We start from the raw sequence: 2,212 nt of genomic DNA, 5'->3' as shown, positions 1-2,212 counted from the left end.
GCAATCTTCAAATCATCGAATATGAATTAATTGACGCAAGGAATTGAGGTCCACGCATGCGCCACATTTACTTAGTACCTCCATGATCGATGTTAAACTTCTTCGAAGGGACTCGTACGCGTACAAAACACGGATATACTAAATTTCACATATGCATGTGCGGCTGTGCGCTGCACAAAAATGACGCGGAAACTAATGAAGGCGTCGTTGCTGACACACCATCTCCATCGATGCCAACATGCTGTCTTCCGTTCGCACGCGTATGTATATATACCCCGCCACACGCGCCATGTTATCACCAACTGCTTTCAAGGCATACAAATCAAGTTAATTACCAGCTCCCAATCAGCTAGCCAGCAGATCATCTTGTGAGAAGGAAGCAAGATCGATGAATAGTCACTCGATCATGGCGGTGCCGTCGGTGTTCGCCGCCTTCGACGAGGACGGCGACGGCAAGGTCTCCGTGTCCGAGCTGCAGCGCTGCATGGAGGCGACGCTGGGCGAGGACGTGTCCGAGGAGGAGGCGGCGGCGGTCCTCGTGGCGGTGGACGCCGACGGCGACGGGCTGCTGAACCAAGAAGAGTTCTCGAGGCTGATAGCCCGTGCCGGCGCCCAGGAAGAGGACGATGCCGACGTGAAGCGAAGGTGCCTGAGGGAGGCGTTCGGGATGTACGCGTCGTCGTCCGCGGACGACACGATCACGCCTGCGAGCCTGAGGCGGACGCTGAGCAGGCTGGGGTCGCACGAGCTGGGCGTGGAGGAGTGCAGGGCAATGATCTGCAGATTCGACCTCGACGGCGACGGCAAACTCTCGTTCGAGGAGTTCCGTGTCATGATGATGGCCTGATCGTCGATCTCTCTTCGTCGCATTCTTCTAGCTAGATACAAATAATGTTCACTTAATTCATTGATCGATCACATATGTGATATGTTATACGTATGTACAGTATGTGTTCATTCATTCATTGTTTTGCTCGCACGATCGCTGTATATGTTACCGGGGAAGTTGTGGCTTTAGTTCAGATGTGGACTACATTAAGCAGAACCACCATAACTGTTGCATGACATGCAGAAAAGGCTCATTCTCAAATTTGCTGCAAAAAACACCGCACGCAAATTCTATTTTTTTTGCAAATCGCACTAATAGCTCGTTTTGGCTCAGTTAATCCCCACGACGGTGTGGCACAACACAACAGTTCATAGCTAGCTGTGCTCGCAAACAGTACCCCATATTTAATTGGATTTTTTATTGTCCACGTAAAAGGAAAACTAGTCGCCTATATGTCCACCTGAAAATTCCATGACGGTTCTAGAGAACTGAAATATTCCGTGTGTTTTGATCCTACCTACTTTCTTTCATGCCCATCTAAAAAGTAGTCGCCCGCATTCCGTATGTTTTGATCCAACTACATGCAACTAATGATGTTAAGCTATTTTTAATTGCATTTAATTATTATTTTAAGTATAACTTTCAAACCGCATATTGGAATCAAGTTTCATTTTTATAATTGGAGCTCCCGCCACTAGCTATAATTCTCTAGTTTATACACGAATGTAAAAGCATCTTGACGGAGCACGTCTTTCTTCCTCTGTGGCAAGGCGACTAGGGCAAATCATTCCTCCCCTTGATCTTCGTCGGCGGCTCCGGCGACCGGTGGTTGAAATGTTATGGTTTTTCGTCCTCGTAGTGGTGGTGTTCGGATAGATGGTGTCGCTTCTGCTTCGAGTCGATCTTTCAGGTTTCGATCCTCTTCAAGTTCGTTCATCGGGATGAATTAGACGGAGCTCCGAAATAGATGACTACCACATCCACAGGGCGGCAAGGTTAGGTTTCTTGTCGTGCGTACGCGATAGCGGGATTCGATGTTACGTTCTTTAGAATGATTCAAGGGTTACCACGACGACTGCGGCTCCTGCGTGTTGTTCCTTAGGGACACGTGCACAAAGACTTTCCGACTGTCCTTTTCACACAAAAATAATAATATAAAAAGTGTCTTAAATAAAGCTTATCTACTCACAGAGTATTGGACTATCTAAATAAAATGTCACAAATCGATCTAGCTGAGATATCTGGACTTTTGCTTTGGTAGATCTCCTGGCCTTCCTCCTAGTGCCAAGTGCCCTTATATATGGGGCCTAGGTCGGTTGTTTTGGCTTTCCTTATGGTACTCCGGGTGCTCCTATTGAGAGGGATGTAAGAGCATCTACAGCC

General features: G+C 47.6%; 1 protein-coding gene across 1 annotated transcript; it reads left to right on the top strand.

Annotated features, from left to right (window-relative positions):
- The first annotated feature begins 245 nt into the window (after positions 1-245).
- Positions 246-1,035, top strand: LOC123169344 (probable calcium-binding protein CML25/26). The gene has a single exon (XM_044587189.1). It carries the CDS (start codon positions 389-391, stop codon positions 845-847), a length of 459 nt encoding a protein of 152 aa, XP_044443124.1. The 5' UTR covers positions 246-388; the 3' UTR covers positions 848-1,035.
- The last annotated feature ends 1,177 nt before the right edge of the window (positions 1,036-2,212 follow it).

Source organism: Triticum aestivum, chromosome 7D (assembly GCF_018294505.1).
Source record: "Triticum aestivum cultivar Chinese Spring chromosome 7D, IWGSC CS RefSeq v2.1, whole genome shotgun sequence".
Lineage (NCBI taxonomy): Eukaryota > Viridiplantae > Streptophyta > Magnoliopsida > Poales > Poaceae > Triticum > Triticum aestivum.
Note: the sequence above shows the minus strand (reverse complement) of the source record. Positions and strands in the feature narration are given on the sequence as shown.

Excerpts from the sequence above, each read along its gene's own strand:
- LOC123169344 (XM_044587189.1), top strand. The coding sequence starts at position 389 with ATGAATAGTCACTCGATCATGGCGGTGCCGTCGGTGTTCGCCGCCTTC.